This window comes from Pholis gunnellus, assembly GCF_910591455.1.
Source record: "Pholis gunnellus genome assembly, chromosome: 14".
NCBI lineage: Eukaryota > Metazoa > Chordata > Actinopteri > Perciformes > Pholidae > Pholis > Pholis gunnellus.
In genome coordinates this window covers 13,299,415-13,316,563 of record NC_136541.1, presented here as the reverse complement: position 1 = coordinate 13,316,563, position 17,149 = coordinate 13,299,415, and the positions used below count along the sequence as shown (strand labels likewise).

At 41.4% G+C, this 17,149-nt stretch overlaps 2 protein-coding genes across 2 annotated transcripts in view; one reads left to right on the top strand and one right to left on the bottom strand.

The window, feature by feature from the left end:
* Positions 1-1,557: 1,557 nt before the first annotated feature.
* On the bottom strand, positions 1,558-8,502 carry nmnat3 (nicotinamide nucleotide adenylyltransferase 3). Its single transcript, XM_079173808.1, has 5 exons — positions 8,480-8,502; positions 6,953-7,098; positions 4,613-4,796; positions 3,218-3,303; positions 1,558-2,210 (listed from the first exon to the last, which is right to left on the bottom strand). Exons 2-5 carry the CDS (start codon positions 7,062-7,064, stop codon positions 1,804-1,806), a joined length of 789 nt encoding a protein of 262 aa, XP_079029934.1. The 5' UTR covers positions 7,065-7,098; positions 8,480-8,502; the 3' UTR covers positions 1,558-1,803.
* A 3,306-nt stretch (positions 8,503-11,808) lies between these two features.
* LOC306706717 (calsyntenin-2-like) overlaps positions 11,809-17,149 on the top strand; it is a gene marked incomplete at both ends in the record, with an annotated part of 120,730 nt that continues 115,389 nt past the window's right edge. Inside the window, one exon of the mRNA XM_079173880.1 lies at positions 11,809-11,881. Coding sequence (XP_079030006.1) covers positions 11,809-11,881 — 73 coding nt within the window. The remainder of the gene's footprint in view (positions 11,882-17,149) is intronic.

Sequence of the window (17,149 nt, the reverse complement as noted above, 5' to 3'; positions counted from 1 at the left end):
GTTGGCGGTTGCTCTGTTGCTTTCCTAACTCTCAGTGAGTGATGAAGAGGTCCGCTGTTGACGGCTACTTGTGCCAGAGTGCGGAACCTGCTGTCAAAAGCCCCAATTTGAACCAAATTCACTTTAATCCGATTACCTCCCACTTCCCTCCCTCGGTCGACTCCACGTAACCGCTCAAGCCTCCCCATGCTTTTCCTACATATTGTATGCTGGCATGCATACATAATGTAGAATAGCCTTATGTTGGAGAGGGCTTACTCTGCCTATACGGGATTAGGATGAATACACTTCCTTTATTAATTGACACAGGTGCATTCATATGGAGTTCTACGTGTGGCAGATTTGGCCTGGTTCTGACGTTATTTTAATCATGTTATAATTATGATGCTGGGCCATCAACAATCACCCTAGAGTGGACCACAAAGTGTGGATAATATGCACAGTACAAAAGCAGAATCACCTGAGCTTAAAATGATCTGGCAGGAAAAATTAAATGTCGCACAACAGGACTGTCATATCTTTTGTTTCGCCTGGATAACTCAATTAATTTGATAATCTCTCTTTTGCAGCAAACCCACTGTCTAAATCCTTTACTGACTGGGACACAGACAAAGACACACACACACACACACACACACACACACACACACACACACACACACACACACACACACACACACACACACACACACACACACACACACACACACACACACACACACACACACACACAGCTAGTCAGTATCAGTCACAGCGGCGCTTCCAGCCACTGGCCTCAGTGAGAAAACACCTCCTGTAGCTGAGCAACTGTCAGGATTACTTTAAATCCTTTGGTGGATGAAATAGAGGCTCACAGACAGTGTGTGTGGATGATAATGGGGAAAATGAACAGATCCACAATGGAATGCTGTTGAGAGGCTGCTGCAGAGCAGGGACACCAACAATGATCTTCACAAGAGAGGATCCAGTTTAGATTTCTACAATTAAAAACGTGCAAATGTGGCGTTCTGGTAGCCTAGCGATGAGGATGAACACCAACTAGTACATACGATCTACTCACACAAACACACATGGCGCTAATGTTCGGGCTGATTCTTAGATTGTTAGCATTTTATAATAATAATAATAATAATTTTTTCAAAACACGACAACTCCTGAACATATTAATGGATATTTGCACCTTGAACTATGATTTCATTTTTGGCTGCTTTCTGAAAATATAATCAATTATTTGCTCATAGGATTCGGTTTTGAAGGTCTTTAGTTCTTACTTTCTAAAATATCTTAACGTCAGACAATAAATGTTTCAGTTTTAATAAAAGGTTGGTAAACTGTGTCAAGAACAGATAAACGATAAAAAGTCCAGGATTATTGTGTAATTTCCTTTCTTTGTCTCTGCAGGTGGAATTTGGGTTGTTGGGATGACTTGAACTCATTCATTGTAAAATCCTGGTCATGGTTATTATTTCATACATTTAGACAGCAACAAGGGAAAAACACCGCTCAGACAAATTCATTTTCAAATATACAGGATATTTATTTCCATTCATCCAGCTCTGCAATGATGTGAAATGTGCAAATCTACAAAAGGATGAAAACTTTTAGCGAACAAATATTCATCGACACTGTGACACAAAGATGAGGCTCAGTATTTGCAACACTCCAAGCGTAACTGTATGTGTTCAGGTTGTGCAAACCTCTATCACACTGCAGTTCAGTGGAGGTTAAGAGAGCTTCCAGTCGCTGAAGAGAAGCACCAATCTGTGAGTGAATGTTCAGCTCTAAGCTGCAGCAGTCCACCCATCAGTCATCCAGACTCTCCACAGCCTGTTTGACGAGCGGCCTGAGCACTGTGCCCTTATTTATCCTCTCGCTGTCCTGTGTGTAGAGGTTGTGCTGGTGAATATATTCTATCACAGAGTCTGGGATCAGGTACTTCACACTCAGATCCCGTCTCAGAGCCCGGCGGACCTCTGTGGCGCTCGTCTCGTTCCTCACCCATTCCCTCACAAGGAAAATGTTTCCACGGTGGCGCGAGAGCGTGTCCGACACGTGCACGGCTCGCTCGGGCTCAAGCCCCCCTCGACTGACGCAGACGAGGCCGAAATGTGCGACCACCTCCTCCACGTGGTCGTCCTGCCACAGGCCAGGGATCTTGAAGGTTTCCAGGAAATCAGCTCCACACAGAAGCTTTAACTGGGGACAGGAGCCTGAGGGGAGAGGCGGAGTAAGATAGTAAGGAGGACGACTGCTTAATCCTATTTTTGAATATTAAGAGAAGAGATATGTTGATATGCAGTGAGGGGCCAGAGCTACAGCTCGATATGATGTATTTTGAGAAACTAAAACTTTTATGTTGTTTCAAAAATACAAATTTTATCCGATTCATTTTTGGTAGATCTCACAGCCGACCGCAGATCTTTATGCAGAAGGGCTCAAACAAATATCCTTGGACAGGATTTGAAAGTCTTCACAGTATTAAACCTCTCCCTAATACTCTTGAACCACATTTACTCAGGACCACAGAGCACAGTTAGGCTTTGCACTAGCACTCTGCACGTGCTAAGCACAGGCACAATAGTAGGGATTGATGCAAAGCCTTAACCCTAACATTGTTAGAGGGCTTGTTAAAGGCGTGATGGAGTAATATGCTGAAGATAAATCAAGCACTTAACAATGGAAGAGAGCCTTTAGTGCAAGTGTACTTGCACTAAAGTTAGCATGTTAACATGCCAATAATACAAATGTTACATGTATGCATTTTGTGACCCGGTGACGGTGTGTTTTATGAGGTTTACCCTGTCCACCATCTTAGTTTAGCATGTCTGAATGCTAATATTTGCTATTTAACACTTGACACAATGCGAGTCTGAGGCTGAGTCTGTGTCATTAGTTTAGCAGATCTTTGATTATAAATAAAATGTACTAGACAACCTTTAACCTGCTGGTGGCGCTAAAGAAAAAGTCAGGGGATCACCGAAGGAACGATTCATCCTCTGGGGACAATGAATGTCTGAACAAAATGTCACGGAAGTTAATCAAACAGTTGTTGAGATAATCACTTCACTTGAATAATTTTTTTAATTATATTTGGACCAAAATGGGGGACTGACCAACCGACACCGCATGCCATCCCAAAATGAGAGAGATGGCATTCCTGAGTACAGTCAAAGGGTTTCTGAATGATCCCAAGTTCCCAACAGTTAGAGGTTCTTACTTGAGAGGGCAACGGTGTTTCCACTGGAGTCGTTGTGCGTTCCTGTGCTCTGCTCATACTCCTTCAGAATACGCCCATAATGATACCTGCGACCAAAGATATGAGAGAGAGACTTACAATACATTTCTATAATTTAAGAAATGGTCATACACTGACTGTTCCTTATTTTGATTTTTAGTAATCCTCCCCCTTTAACTTCTGTTGTCACCAGTAGCTAGTTGCGTAATTCATTATTTCCTCTGTTCATGCATGAGCATAGCCAACATGTTATTTAATCCAAACATCATGCCAATAAAGCCTCATCAAACTGAACCGGATTAGGAAAAGAGAAATATCGATTAATCACGGAAACTAAGTAAGTAAGTAAAGCTTCTTAAAAAGTGTTCCAGGTCATTTGCATGTGTGTGTGTGTGTGTGAGTGTGTGTGTGAGAGAGGACTTGTGACGTGGCCTGCTCACAGCCTCTGGATAACAACAGCCTACTTCATACCTTGATCAGCACCCATGTTGCGCAAATACTCATGAGGGGATTTGTGAGGAATGCAAAGCGGGGAAGAAGGAGAGTGAATGAAATGGAAGAAGTTCAATGATACAAGTGTAAAAAGCCTAGGTTGTGTATAAACACATGGCATACAGTGCAAAGTACACTTTTTCCATTAAAACATTAATTTCCTTTGGCCAAATCCTTGACAAAGCCCAGCTGCAAATACATTTCATACTCCTGCAGAATAAACTGCAATATGTTGTGGGCCAATATTCCTGGACATACCATATTCTAATCACCTATGCCTGCCGCTCTTCACTCGTACTCATGTCCCAGACAGCCTTTCCCACTCTGTGGGAATTTAACAGCAGGTGCCCCTGATTTCACCTCATCCATAACCCAGTCCTGCCATGGTTCCAGTCTAGTCTGGCAGCCCCAAAGAGACCAGAACCTGGCAACACACGGTTGCACAAGCAGTTGAAGTTGGCATTAAGAAGTGCGGGCAGAGGAGCAGCAGAGGAGAGCACGTCCATGTGAGCTCGGCCGGTGCTCCGGTAAAAACTAGGCCATGTCAGCAAAGAAAAAACATTTGTCTTTTACGGCCGCCGAGAATGAAAAAGGATGTAACAACAGACTGTAAAACTAAAAGCTAATGAAAACCAACAGCAGCTACTGAGTGGGATATGAACTGGGACAAGATGTGCTTGGTTCTGTCAACAGAAACAAAATGAAGGTACAGGAAACCTTTCGGTATTAAGGTCCCAATACTTTGACGAGCTGCACACAAAATGTACCTTCAGTGTCAGCCCAAAAGCTGAAAGCACCCTATGGTCTCTAACATGATCTTGCATGGAAACCTTCTTTTTCAAAAGAAGCAATAATGTTGCTTCAACCCTTTTTTTTTTTAAATACCTCATGGTGACCGCAGTCTCCGTCCAGTCTGGCTGCTGGCTCTCCCATTCATCAACCGTGACCCAGTTAGAGCTCCGGAGCGCCAGCTTTGCCATAGCAATTCGGTGCTTAGCCAGTACCAGGCCTTGCTTCCCATAGCCGTCACTCACTGGAGACACGATGCCACCCACCACCTGGTACTGGCCTGAAGGGAGAGAAGAAGATTAACAGAGTTTTTTTTTTCTGGGTCATGATAGCCGATACAGAAATGGAATATAAATCAGAAGATTAAGTAAATCTCTGAGATCCTGATGTTAATATTATTAGCGCCCCCGTCAGATCTCACATTTGAAGGCAATTGCTACAATTGATCTTTTTAAAAACAGGGTGATGAAGGCGCTTGATCGCATCATGGAGCATTTCATTTCACTGTGTGAGCGATTTCAAGGGTTTAGAAACTGCCTTAAGCAACGAGAGTTAGACAAAAAGTTTGAAAATTCAAACTGTTACGAGGGAACACAAGCAAACTGAATTAATAAAGAAAAGAAAGTTTAAAACAGATGTATTTGCAACTGTTGCACAAACACTCACAGGAGAATAAAAACAGCTCTTGTATGCAGCTTTCAGTGATTTTCTGATGGTTACCCTAAAACAAGTCAGCTGATGTCTTATAGGTCAGGGGTCAAAGTGTAAGAGCATTACTTAGGTTCCTGCCCTCTGAAATGCTGCACTCTGAATAGAGCTGACTTAGGACCAGTATAATAATGCGATCGGGCCACAAACTCTAATGCAGTGCAGCTTTGGAGGTAAATGGGTTTATATGGTTTATAGAAAGAGGACCTGTGTGCTGACATGGTTGTTACATGGCATGGCATCACATGGAAATAACACAGCTTAGGGTGACTGAGAACAAGGAGTGCCCTTCAAAATCATAAAAAAAAGACATATATAATCATTTTTATACTTGTAAACGATCAATGAAATGATTTTATTGATTTCTTGTTGTCTGTTGTTCAAACAGACAAGAACGTGGGGGGTTTAAAGCTGCATTAATTGATATTTGGGCCACAGAAGGGCTACCCAACAAGCTGAAACACAAAGCCCTCTTATTGTTTTTAGAGTTGTTACGGTTAATGTGCTAGAAAATAGACGACTGTCACATCAGGAAGACATTTAGCATTCATTTAGAGCTTGTGTATGGCAACCTTATTCTCCTTTGAACCAACTCCTGAGACAAATATCTGCATCTTTAACTTGCTAGGCGCTCAACTTTCTTCCCCAGCTAGTCTCTAACTTTGTAAGTCTGCTGTCTGGTGCTGGATAGATCACAGACAGAAGGTTTATCGAGGCCTGTTGGTTGTAAACAGCTGCCTGCTGCTGCTGGTAACAAGGCTGATGAAAGTGGGGAACCCATAAACTTGTGGACCATAAAAGAAAAACAATGAGCGAGAGTCTAAAAAGCTTTCTAGTTCTGCAGGTTCATCCCTTCGAGATACCTGTCTTGCAATAGAAATAAGCAATTTGATCATTTTTTAATATAAGGAATATGAAGTGGTCGATATTATCCAGGACTTTTTATAGGAGCTGCTTTGACCCTGAAGTTAAAGTCAAATTAAACACAATCCGAGCTTTCCATAAGTGCCGGCTGCCGACCAAACAGCCCACTACTCATTAAGTCCAGCCGGCTACTTTATTATATCAAATTTAGATAAATAATAAATGGTTTTAATTAACAGGTTTCTATTCGCTATGCGTGCACATTTTGCGACCACTAGCCTCAGCTTCAGCTTCAAAACAATGCGAGCATGATGATGTAAGTTTACAGTTTGAAATGTCCTGGAACACTTTTGTATTTTTTGCCATTGACTAATTATGCAAATGTATGTCACATGCCCCAAATCATGTTTTAAAAATAAAACATGATGTAATGAAACTTCCAGCAGTAATATACGGTATACGAACAAGCTGGTTTATTTCATATTTATTTATGTCTATTCTATTTCATTTTAATAGGAGTGTATTCATGTTTCTAGTAAAACAAAACATAATCCATCACGGTGGCATGTTTTGATAAACCGTATAATGAAGGTGTCAATAAATAAATTAAAAATAATAAATCAGGTCTTATGATTCCTAATTCTTATGTTCTGACTAGTCAGGAATAAGTGTGGTTATAAATACTAAATAGCTATTCACAGACGAAGAAGCCCCGTTTTCCTTTACAGTAATTCACTACATGTCTACAACCGGGCAGGCAAATTCATTAAGAGATGTAATAATCAAGATATTATGGAATAGAGACATTACAATGGGCCCGATGCCACCAAATGTGTTCTTTTATGGCTAATGTCTGGATCTGACCTGTGCTGTGCATGTGGTCTCTGGCCAGCTCAAACAGCCTCATGTGCTGGTTGGTGATGGGATTAAAGGAGCCGCAGGCGAGCAAGACTAGTGGAACACGGCGGCTGGCCATCTTTGGTTTACCCCTCGCACCACAGTCAGAGAACCTTTGGGGGGAGCAAAAGAAAGAGTAATTAACATTGTGGGGAGTCGGAGGATGGGACGCAAAGGTGAGAAGACTGAAGAAGGCCGGGCATTAGAGTGTGTCCTCTTCAAGAACTTTCTGCAGGACACTGTGCAGAAAAACTTTAGCTCACACATCTACACGTCATTTTGCAGAGTTTTGCTTTAGTTGCATTTACTCCATCAAGCTATTTGTCATTTGGTGGGAGTTTTTAAATCACAAAGCACCTTACGATGTATGAGAGAGGCGTTTCTATAGGTGCCACCGCATCGGCACCCTCTGCTCATTCATCATTGAGACACTCAAAGCAGTTAGAAACCTGGCAAGAATACATCTGATGGCATTTTGCTGTAGTCAGACACCAGAGGAGGGGAACCACCTGTTTTTATGCGAACATGACATGAGGCTAGAGGGAAATTAACTACTGTACACACATTAGTTGGAAATATGGTTTATTGTAACCAGCCTTTCTGGCAGGTATCCAGCAATCCTTTGCCTGCTGGATACCTAACTGGTTAACTTGACGTACACTGTATAATGCCTTAAAACTATTTATTATAGTGATGTCTTCCTATGAGACAACTAGATATACTATTCACATCATAAAGCCCTGTCATGTAACCACCAGATTGTATGTTTCCACTAAATATATTTGATGTGTGCTGGATTTCCACGTCTATTACTATACCTTGTTTTTTATTTAAAGTCCTCTTTACGTCTCATGCTATGGTGTCACTTTAATGTGTTAGTTGAAATTTATTTTTTAAGAGCTCCTTGTTCAAAATGTTGTCAACAAAAATACATTTTGTATATTTGTTCGCAACATTGCTCATCTACTGTATACAAACGGTGTAAGGCAGACATTAAATAAACTGCATAGAAAAGCTTTTTTTAAGTTTTATCCTTGTGTGACAACACCGCAAACTGACAATACTAAAAGCAGTGTTGCACGTGCACGGTGTTCACTCTCTTTGGTGACTTAAAATCACAAAGTTCCTGTGTGAAACTAGTTCATTCTCTGCTCTAGGGTTGTGACAGGTGCATGCTATGTGCAACAGAGAAAGAGACCCTCGCTTGTTTTGCTTTGACGCCTAACTTACGTAAACTATGGGTTGCTGTGGTTTCAGGGAGCTGTTACAGCGCAATTCCAGTCAGAGGACAGCTCAAACACATCGCTCAGTCAACGGAGCCTTGCCATTGAACTGGAAGCTAACATTAATTAGCCTAGCAGACCAAACTACGTGCAAAGCGAACGCCCCACATCCAAGTGAACGGATACATTACGCTGAAAAGTCGTACATCGTAACGGTCATATAATCAAACACACAACGGTCAAAGGTAGGAATGACAAATAGCAGGTTTACCTTCGTTTCACATGACTGTTTGGTAAGTGTGTCACACTCTTTTCACTCCCCCGTTCTGAGAGGCTGTTGCTCGATAGTTCCGCAGAGAAAAACGGACTGAAGTGCGACCCCTGGTGGAAGAAGGGCGTTCTGAGCAAAGTGACGGAGCTTTCCGTGGTGCTGAAATACACTGCACAAGTCTTTTAAATTACACGCAGTGAATAGCCCGACATTGTTGTCACGCGTTAGCTATTTATTTGCGACCAGGATTCCATTGTTGTACAGAATTTCGATACGTTCTTGTGCCTCTGTGGATAAGGACACCGTCTTCTCATAACAAACCTTCTGTAATCATATAAGCTGACCTTTACAGCAGTGCAACGTCAAACAGCTATATCTGCTCCTGGTAACCTTTCATTCCATTGTTGCTCACTGCTTGTCAGATGGAAAGGAGCGACTTTGTTGAACACTAATTGACTGTCTGGTTGTACGGCAATTGGCTTTTCCAATAACTCTTCTTTGTCGCAGAGGTACATGGATAACATTGAAAGAATGCGATGGTTCAAGTAAGTGCTATTTCATTTCAGAGACCATTAGTAGACACCACTAGAAAATACAGTAAACTGTGAATACAGTTATGGCTGCAAGAATTGCACATGCGTGCATACCGGGTATGCATGCACAAACACCCCTTTTCACATATTTAATAGTATTGTAAGTGCAGTTATTGTCAGAGTTGAACCCGTCAATGAACTATGGGTTACAGAGGCCTTGGTTCATTATAACATTCCTTTATTCCTTAAGACTTTAAGGTACAAAACAAATTTGTGCATGCATGCCTCGTTCTGTCTATGTGAAGTCAAATACTGTTATATTTCAGGGCTAAAACTTGTTATTGATTCTACTGCTCAGTCTGTATCAGTTAAAATCCACAACTACCTCCATACCACTAGAGAGGAGCTAGTCTTACCCAATAATATGTGATGCCACACCAGAGTTAGTGCAGATAGACAAGAGAAGAGCTCATAGATTTATTTTCTGGGGATGGAGGAACATTGTCTCCTTTGCATTGTTTAGGGAGGTAATATACTGTAGCATGTAACTCGGATGTTCATTTTGAGTATAAAACGTGAGACTGGTGTGACAACTACGTCTACTGTACATTTTCATGTTCACATATACTGCTTCAACTATTTCAGGGTTAACATTTGTAATTTCTTTGCTAGATTTTTTGGCAAAATTAAAGTTCTTAGGAGGGAGGATTAATCATCTATTTGTTATTAACAACAACAATTTAGCAGATATAACCTGTTGAGTAACTTATCAGTCGAAACACGTTTTGGACTTTGGAGAATACGGATGCTGGAAAAAGTGGAAAGTCAAAAAAGCAGACAGCCGACACATTTGTGGGAAATGTTGAGAGTAAGATGTGTACTTGTCAAAAACAGAACAAGCAGTGATGCCACAGTGAATATCTCCGTATGTCACCTGTCCTGAATGATTGCTGAGCTGATGGCTTTGGTAGAAGGACAATCTTTTCTTCCGTCACTACTCTGCTGTAACTTAGCTGGCACTACCCATGGAAACAGCCAATTGGGAGTATGTGTGTGTGTTAGTCACTGTGTGCGCACGTTAATGTGGTCCTGCATGTGTTTGTCTGCAAGTGTGTGTGTGTGTGTATTTGTCTGTTCTGTCTTTGTTATCCTCTTAACTCACTTGAGGTCTGCCCTCTCTCTCTCTCTCCCCCTCTCTCTCTCTCTCTCTCTCTAATCCCCAGATCACACACCCACACCCAACACACAAAGAAGCATGGGAAAATAATTGAAGAACATACGGCCGTTTCAGAAAACCAGTGAATCTGCCACAGGGGGAAAACTGAAAGACTAAAATCTGCGGTGGGGAGTATGGCTGCGCTGCTCAGCCTCTTGTTAGGAGGATACAGCTGGAAAACATCACAGCAGCAGCTGCTTCAATTGAATATGAAAGGAGTATCGCTGTAAGAAAATAAAAATACACAGTTCATCTTCTTAATTAAAGTGTTTTGTTTTACAGTTTTCCAAATGTAGCCTAACTTAAACCGGACATGAATGGAGGATGTGCGTCAAGGATGCAAATTGGTCGCTGAGTCTAAAATCTAAATACTAAAATTGCCAGCAAGTGGACATCAGCAGACATCAGTGTAGCTCTTTCACAATACACATAAGTCATTTGATATTTCTTTTATGTAAAGAATATGAATTGGTCGACATTATCCAGGAGCTTTTATAGGAGCTGCTTTGACCCTGAAGTTAAAGTAAAATTAAACACAATCTGAGCTTTCCATAAATTCTAGAATCAAATGTAATCATGTAATCTTATATCTTTTATTATTATGATAATGAGTAAATTTCAAACAAATGTTAGTTCGCAAAATAATGAAGAGATGAATAGTCTTTGCTTTTTTTCTCTTGTGAATTACTGTAATTTAACCTCTTCAGACATTGCTTTAATTTTAAGGGATTGCAAGCCAAAGGTTGGAAAACACTGATTTGAAAGCTGTTTCATGTGTTGTAAAGCGTGAATCACAAGAGAATTAATGTTTCCTGTGTGATCCTCTAGCTCCCATAAGAAAATCACCCTTTGCTTTATTTTCTGGGATTGTGGTAAGCGCCTGGTGCATCCCTTGCCATAGTTTAGGGTTTATTGAATCGATTGAATAACTGTAGCTGTATTCTTGAGGAATGTAATCACTGACTGCACATTCTCGGTTACAGCAGCCCTCTGCTTGCGTGTCCAAGCCAATCCCTTCCTCTCTCAACACCAAACTACCAACACATTCACACTCGCACTCATCTCGGACAGATCCCCTCCTCATATCCCCTCCTCTCTATCACAAGCCCCTTCTGTCTCATTAACAGCTACGTCAAGCTCGCCCAACAAAGGCATATTTTGCCCAGAAAGTACGCTTTTATTCTTCAAAATAAATGTGTACAATTTGTCATTCTTGGGGGAAACCTTTTTTTAGAGCACCCATAATCATTCGAGTGTGAAAATACATTTTAGAAAATTAAAATTGTGACTGTTTATAAATATTTCCTTGTTTTGATACCTGTATTTGACATTATTCAAGATTAACAATTGATTGTGTTTTATTTTGAATACAAAAAAACCGGAAACTTTGTTCCATTGACGCTGTTTAAACGTCAGCGTGTCTCTCTCTCTCTGGCCACAGTGCCCATGACTGTCTCTTTACCTTTCCACTATCCCTCCCGCGACCGACCAGTTGAAAACATCCTTGCGCGCTTGGGAGGTGATCCAGGATTTCGGAAGAGGAGAGGACGGAGAGACATCACCCACACTGCTCGACAAACATGCAGATACTTGGTCTCCCTTTTTTGCTGTTTTGGCTCATTTTGGGCCACTCCGGCGCTCTCGGCGGAAAAGGTAAGAGGAACATGAGAAAGAAAAAGATGGAAAAAAATAATATAAATTTTGCCTTCGAAATGTCTGATCGCTGTTTCGCTTTTGAGTTGCACAAGTAACGTTAGGCAAGGAAAGCAGCAAGCGTCCGTCCTGCAACTTCGTCACCATTTACGTATGGCGATTTGGCTTTCTCTAATAAGTTCTGCTGAATATTCAGTCACTTAATGCATTTTTTTTTTCTTGCCAACTATTGACTAGTTACTCAAAGTTCATGTAATGGCAGGCAGGGCAATGAACGGGACAGGTGTTCAGTTTGGTGGGAAGTTGCAGCCTATTTTGCGTGTGTGTGTGTGTGTGTGTGTGTGTGTGTGTGTGTGTGTGGGGGGGGGGGGGGGGGGGGGGGGGGGGGGGGGGGGTATTTTAATTATCGATTAATCATTTGCCCAGTAGTAGGCAAGAGTGAAAATCACCCATTATAATTTCTTATAACCCAATATAACGGCGTGTTTTATCCTAAATATATTCAATGTATACATTAACGTTACATAAGACAACGAAACGCAGCAAATACTTACAAATCAGAAACCTATAGGGAATGGTATGTATGTTAGATTAAAAAAAAAAGACTTGTTAACAAATTCGGACTAATCGATTCAGCTCTGCTGGTAAACATAATTCTGAACATACTATCATAATTGCTATTTAGCACATTTATGTAACCCTTTGAGGTTGCTGGGAAACTCTTCTTCTCATAACATTGTGTCTTGGAGGCAACCTTACATGCCAGGTTGCTTTTAAAAATGATTAACACCATAAACACAACATTTATTGAGTATATCAGCAGTTCTGTTGCTTGTCATGATTGGCTGGTTAGCCAGTGATCTGAAGATGATTTCTAACTATGATAATCGATTAGTACTCAGGGAGGGCATGCACGGTCAGGGCGGTGCAATCAGTTACATTCTTACCCTGTGATATTCTCACATGTGCCTCTCTCTCTCTCTCTCTCTCTCACCCACACACACACACACACACACATGCCGTTGTCTATGAAGGGCAGCGGCGGTTACAGTGGTATTAATTGGGTCTCTGGGGTGAGAACGCGGGGATGACTGTCTGTCTGTGCTCAACCAAACATTATCATTATTTTCCTTGTTTATATAAAGACCTCTATATGGCCGCGAGCCAGAGGGAAGGTTAACTAGGTTTGCTGTAGAGACACTCATTTAATAAAAGGTGAATGTGGATATATATATATCTGAAGATATATATCAGTACACACACACACACACACACACACACACAGTTCAGTAATCTGGTCTGGAGGCCAAATGTCATGTTGCCAAACATTTTATATAATGCCTTTAATGAAATCATTATAATTTCGTAAGATTTTATAAGCCTTTGTTTTCTCAAATTAAGCCATTTCCTCTTAACATTTGATAAGGAATATATTAAGGCAGCTGCATGTATAAGAGAGAGACACAGAGAGTGAGTTTTTTCATTTGCGTAGATTTTGCATTTACGAGCTCAGCAGAATACACAGTACTGTATATACATGAGACAAAGGCTTGCTGCTGAAAACCTTTACATAAGAAGTCAGGAAATAGACCAGAGCATGAATACCAAATGACACAGACTGAGAGGATTTGAGGGGTGCTGAAAGAGAAAGAAAGGGAGAAAAACAAGATCAGATTTATGGGGCTCTTTTCAACAGAGCCGTCTAGCTGCATTATCCTCACCGGAACATAAATCGTGAAAGCGATATGGAACGTGGAAGCATAACTCAGGTTTTCCTCTTCTATGCAATGACTGGTGAAACAATGCCTGAAACAATGTGGAAACTGCTCTGCTCGTCTTGTCGCCCTTTTCCTCTTTACTGTCATTCACTCCCTTTTCTATTTTCTTCCTTTCCTCAGCTGTATTTTTCTCCCTGTTTCTCGTCTCTCTCTCTCTCTCTCTCTTCCTTTGACTCTCTCACTGTTTGTTTGTCTGTGTTTCGTCATTCTCCTTCTCACTACTTTTTCCAAGCTCGAGCAGCCTTCCTTCTGATGTCCAGAGCTGCTGCTCTTACTCTCTCCACCGCCCTTGGATTCAATTCCAAAGTTTTATGGGCTTAAGTGAGTTGTGTAAATGTTGAGGCGGTCTTCTTTTTTGTCTTACTTTGAATTTTCTCATCTGGAGAGTGTCACATCCTCACTCTATCCCGGGTACCTCTGCTACCGACGCCCTCCTCAAACCCATTTGTATTCTCTCCCAGCCTGTCCACATTTTCTCTTTCTTTTACTCCCGTTGTACCTTTTCTCAATGTTTCTCCACCTCCAAACCTTCTCTCTCCTTTACTACCCCCAGTTTTTGTTCTCTAATGCCTCAAAAAGGAGAGAAAGAACATGTTTGCTATAAGTAAAAATAGGTGTGTCCATGAGTTGTGATATTTAGGCAAGTGTGTTGAAACTGACTGTGTACCCTTGCTTTGTACTGGCATTTATAAGTGTGTGTTTGGAGGAATGTCAGGTCTGTGTGCTGCTGAAAGTATATGCAAATGAGGGCATATATGCAAATGAGTGTCCTAATTTGGATGTTAATTACTCAGCACGGCTAATTATAATATGTCTGATGAGGCGTAAGGTGGAGGAGAGGAGCGAAATGGAAGGGCTGTCATAGGATGATGTATGTGTGGCGATGAGAGAATGAGTGTGGTTGTTGTGTTTATGGGAGAGAGAGAGAGAGGGAGAGAGAGAGAGAGAGAGGGTTTTTGTGTGTGGGGTTGCCAGTATCACACCAGCTGGTCCAATGGCCCCGGTGGGGCTTTCTGGTCAGCACCGCTCCATATGTGGTGGATAAACATTGCATGCAGTGCTGACTTCTGAAAGACGCCCTCAGACACACACACACACACACACACACACACACACACACACACACACACACTGCCCTGTTCTCTCACTGATGCGTCGACACACATTCACGCGCTCGGACACTCCTGTACTTTTAAAACTGTCTGAGTGAACACTTTTTTTCAAACTTCTTAATAAAGACGGACATATTTTCCCCTTCGCCAGGTGGCAGCTTGTCATTAAATGACTGAAGTGGTGCTTTAGAGGAGAGAGAGAGAGAGAAAAAAGGAGAGTCATGCTGTGCATGTGGAGTTAGAAACAGAGAGAATGGGACAGAAAGAATAAGATAGATATACGGCTGGGCCATACGGACCATATGGCTAACTGTTCAGAAGACAAAGCCACATGAGATGGCTCAAGCACTTTTATTTAAACAGATATCACATTATATGACATGGTTGCCCACCACCAATAGTGTTCTCTGACAATGCTCCATTGTGAACAACAGATCCATGTTTGAATCGGCAGGACAAGAGCTAGTTAACGTTAATGGGAGTTGCAAATGGTAACAAGGGAATGTATGTAGAAGTACATGGTAGTTATTGTTTTACTTTAGTTTTTTATGGTGGTATCGAATTGTTATGTGGAATTTCATTGTTGTCGGTATCGACTACTACATTTCTGGCTTTTGTGACTCTGACATTGATTCGCTCAGCTCCTCCTTGCCCACAATTTACCATCAGAAAGAGGGTCTAATCATGTGCTGGATGAATAACATGTCCACAGTTCAGTAAGAAAATGTTAGACATTTAATGAATACGTTATTTGATGTAACCCAACAATATTGGACCAAGCTGGGCTGGTCTGTTGTGGTCTGGGAATCCAGTCGCCGCCAGTTCTTGACGTAAAGATGGTTTTAGACAGGTTTGTTATTTGCGACTGATTTCGGCGACCGATAACATCGCTTGTGTTGTGCGCAAATGCTGCCAGTTGTCGTCCATGTTTGTTTTGGTTCAAGAACACACAACAATTGACATTTTTTGCAGGATTTGCGAGGTCGTCTGCTGCCAGAACTCCAGTCGTTACTGGCCGGTCGCTCAGTGCGTTGTCTCGTGTATTTACTCAGTCGTAAGGTTTGTGCCGCTTCCTGACTGAACAGTCCGAATGAGTTAAGCCATGTTTAAAGAACAGGGTGCAGGTAATGGTATTTCTTTCACTGACGAAAGGCTTCATTTACTAAATATTCTTAGCCTTGGGTTTTGAGCGTGAGGCCCAAGGAAACATGAAACAAGTTATGGCAAATTGATTCTGATGATAAATCATCTGATGATTTTCTTGATTATTAAATAGTGTGATTGTTCGAGGTATAATCTTATACATTTCCTCATCTTGTCTTAAAAATCTCTCTTTTTCTAAAACTAAATCAAATCAGGCCAAATGATTCTTTTGTTTTAGCGTCGTTTGCTCTCACTGACATTATGCAAAAACATTGAAAAATAGCCTTAGCGTTGCCAGCAAGAGCCGATCCAAGGGCAAATAAGGAGGAGGCTGAGTACCCTTGAACTTCCATGTAGTTAGTGGAATCTTTTTTTCTTGTGAGGTATTTATTTAGTCTTCAGATAAGCATTCACATTTTTTACAACAGCTTGTCCTCAGTCGTTCTTTGGCTGAATAGAGCAATGTTCAGCAGCAAGAGCTGGTGTCATTGAAATGTTATCTATGGTCTCTATGTGCACAGGCCCAGCGATCCTTTTATTAAACAGTAGGCCGTGCTCTGTTGCGACTCACAATAAAGCCTGAAGTTATGAAGACATGCACCACCGCACTCTGTTTTAATTATAATTCCAATACAAACTTATTAGCCTGTGTATTTGTACACCTAATGAAATGTGTTAACACTGTAGCGTGTGTTCAATCCCGGCCAACGATATGAAACACTCACAGATACACACACTCACACATTGAGTCAACTCCGTCTCCCTTTCAAGTTGTCCTGTGTGAGTCTCTTATGCAGTCCAAAGCCTCACATGCACTTTGAAATGGCTTTATATTTTGTCATTGCTTCTGATTCCGTCAACTAGCAATCATGAAAGAGCCATGTACTTTTCCGTCACGAGGTATGATTCTGGAGATGTTTAACATCCACAGGTTTGCGTGAATATTGGAGAGGTAAGCTACAAAGTGAAACTACAGAGTGTAACATCACAGGTCCTGCAGCAAAGTCATGCCAAAGGGAATTCTTTTAAGTTTTCTAATACTTTGCCTACAAGGAAATTGAAAAACAAATCACAACAAACGAATATCTTGAGAGGAGAATGAACATACCTGTGTGTGTGTGTAAGTGCGTGTGTGTGTGTGTGTGTGTGTGTGTGTGTGTGTGTGTGTGTGTGTGTGTGTGTGTGTGTGTGTTTGTAAAACAGACAAGAAAGCGAGTGTGTGAGGTTTTGCTCAC

What these genes read in the sequence shown, in the direction of transcription:
- nmnat3 (XM_079173808.1), bottom strand. Translation starts at nt 7,064, where the DNA reads ATGGCCAGCCGCCGTGTTCCACTAGTCTTGCTCGCCTGCGGCTCCTTT. An exon ending in AGACCACATGCACAGCACAG is followed by an intron (nt 4,797 to 6,952) that starts GTCAGATCCAGA and finishes CTCTCCCTTCAG; the next exon opens with GCCAGTACCAGGTGGTGGGT. An exon ending in AAACACCGTTGCCCTCTCAA is followed by an intron (nt 2,211 to 3,217) that starts GTAAGAACCTCT and finishes CTCTCCCCTCAG; the next exon opens with GCTCCTGTCCCCAGTTAAAG.